This window comes from Nannospalax galili, unplaced genomic scaffold (assembly GCF_000622305.1).
Source record: "Nannospalax galili isolate Female #2095 unplaced genomic scaffold, S.galili_v1.0 scaffold668, whole genome shotgun sequence".
In the NCBI taxonomy this organism is placed as follows: Eukaryota; Metazoa; Chordata; class Mammalia; order Rodentia; family Spalacidae; genus Nannospalax; species Nannospalax galili.
The window spans coordinates 1053742-1055426 of record NW_008358090.1 but is presented as its reverse complement, the minus strand read 5'-3'; the positions used below and the strand labels follow the sequence as shown (position 1 = coordinate 1055426).

At 56.9% G+C, this 1685-nt stretch overlaps 1 protein-coding gene across 1 annotated transcript; it reads left to right on the top strand.

The window, feature by feature from the left end:
- The first annotated feature begins 505 nt into the window (after positions 1-505).
- On the top strand, positions 506-1318 carry CUNH16orf91 (chromosome unknown C16orf91 homolog). The gene is made up of 2 exons (XM_008856175.3): positions 506-673; positions 757-1318. The coding sequence occupies exons 1-2, from the start codon at positions 642-644 to the stop codon at positions 1127-1129; spliced, it is 405 nt and encodes a 134-aa protein (XP_008854397.1). The 5' UTR covers positions 506-641; the 3' UTR covers positions 1130-1318.
- The last annotated feature ends 367 nt before the right edge of the window (positions 1319-1685 follow it).

Sequence of the window (1685 nt, the reverse complement as noted above, 5' to 3'; positions counted from 1 at the left end):
CGGTGCAGTGCGGGGGTGTAAATCCCCTGGAGACTGCCCGGTGTCTGGATACCCTGTGGTCCACACAGAGCACTTTCTTTCTGAGGGCAGATGGCTCCTGGGGAATAGGTGAATATGATGGTTTAGCACGCCGCGGCCTGGCAGGGCAGGTGGCATCTGCGGCACTGAGCCTTTCCACCGATGGGCCTGTGGGCACAGCTGAGACAGCGGCGGGACAGGCGACCCAGAGCCCGGACCGAGCTCTAAGAATGGTAAGAGGCACTCCTTAGGGACCGGCACGAGCTCCCTGAGAAGAAGGCAGCAGATGCTGGGGGTTAGCAGGTCCGCGGGGATCGAGGGCGTCAGGCTGCACGGCTTCAGGCCAAGCTCCTCCGAGTACTGTTGCCGGCCTGTCCTCCCACTTTTCCCGCAGGTGCGGGTCTCGGTGGAGGCGCGGAGAACTATACTTCCCGGCATGCTACGCAGTTGCTAGGGCGGACCAAGGCGGAAGAGCCCGCTGGAAGGCATGCATCATTTCCGTTAAACGACTGGGTTCATGTTCGATTATCGTGAGCAGAGGTTTGATGGGTAGTCTGGCTTCCGGTTTTACGCGACGGACGTGACGAGACGTGGCGCGCCGCAGTGCGTGACCGGAGGTCGCGATGAACCGTCTTCTGTGTTGGCGGGTTGCGTGGTGAGCGCCGCGAGGTGCGGGCGGGCAGCGGCGGCAGCGGCAGCGGCAGCGGCGGGGCTCTCACTCCTGTCTCTCTCTTCTAGGGCCGTTCGGGCTCTGCGGCTTGTGAGCTGGACTTCGCGAAGCTTGCATCCGCCGCCCGGTCCCCGGTCTCCGGCCCAGCCCGCGGCCGCGGGAAAAGAGGAAGACCACAACCTCCCCCTACAGTTTTCCTCCAGCAAAGCGACCCCAGTCCGCTGGACGGTGGAGCATTCCTTAGGAAAGCAGCAGCAGCGACCCTGGTGGAAAGTGCTGCCCATCACCCTGTCCCTCGTGGTTCTGATCATCTGGTGCTACCTGAGGCAGGAAAGCAGCACGGACCAGTGGTTGAAACAGGTGTTAGGAGAGGATGTCTCCGAACCCGGTGATCCTTCGGAGGAGTCTGGAGCTCAGGCTGTCTACCGGGCGAGAACCTAATGGGTGCCTATTGAGAAACAGGCAGCCGCCCTGCGGATTCCATGTCGCGTTAGGTGGTTTCTGCCCTGATTTCATTCACTGCGTGCGTCTTCGGCTCTTGAAGGACTCGGATGGCGCTAAGACACGAAAACCGCACGAAATCGGCAGCTTGAAATCTGAGATTCGTGCTCTGTGATTACGTCCAAAGAACTTTTTGAAAAAGGTCCATAGAGGTGGTTTTGGCTGCACGTGTGCTGTTGGATTTGTGATGTCTTTGTACAACCCAATCATGTTTCCAAAGCAGTTCTGGTGACAGTGTTACTTTCTGAGACAGAATAAGTGAAGTATTAAGCTTTGTAGTGTGGGGTGCTGTGTGTAATATCTGTTGAAGTTAATATTACATACTAACAAATGGAAATGGAAAATACATTTGGTAAAGTCTAATGAATGCAATTTTCCCCTCCTCTTGCATCTTTTTTTCCTCCCAGCTGTCCTGGAAATCCTATGTAGACTAGGCTGGCCTTGAACTCACAGAGATCTGCCTGGCTCTGCCTCCCAAGTGCTGGGATTAAAGGTG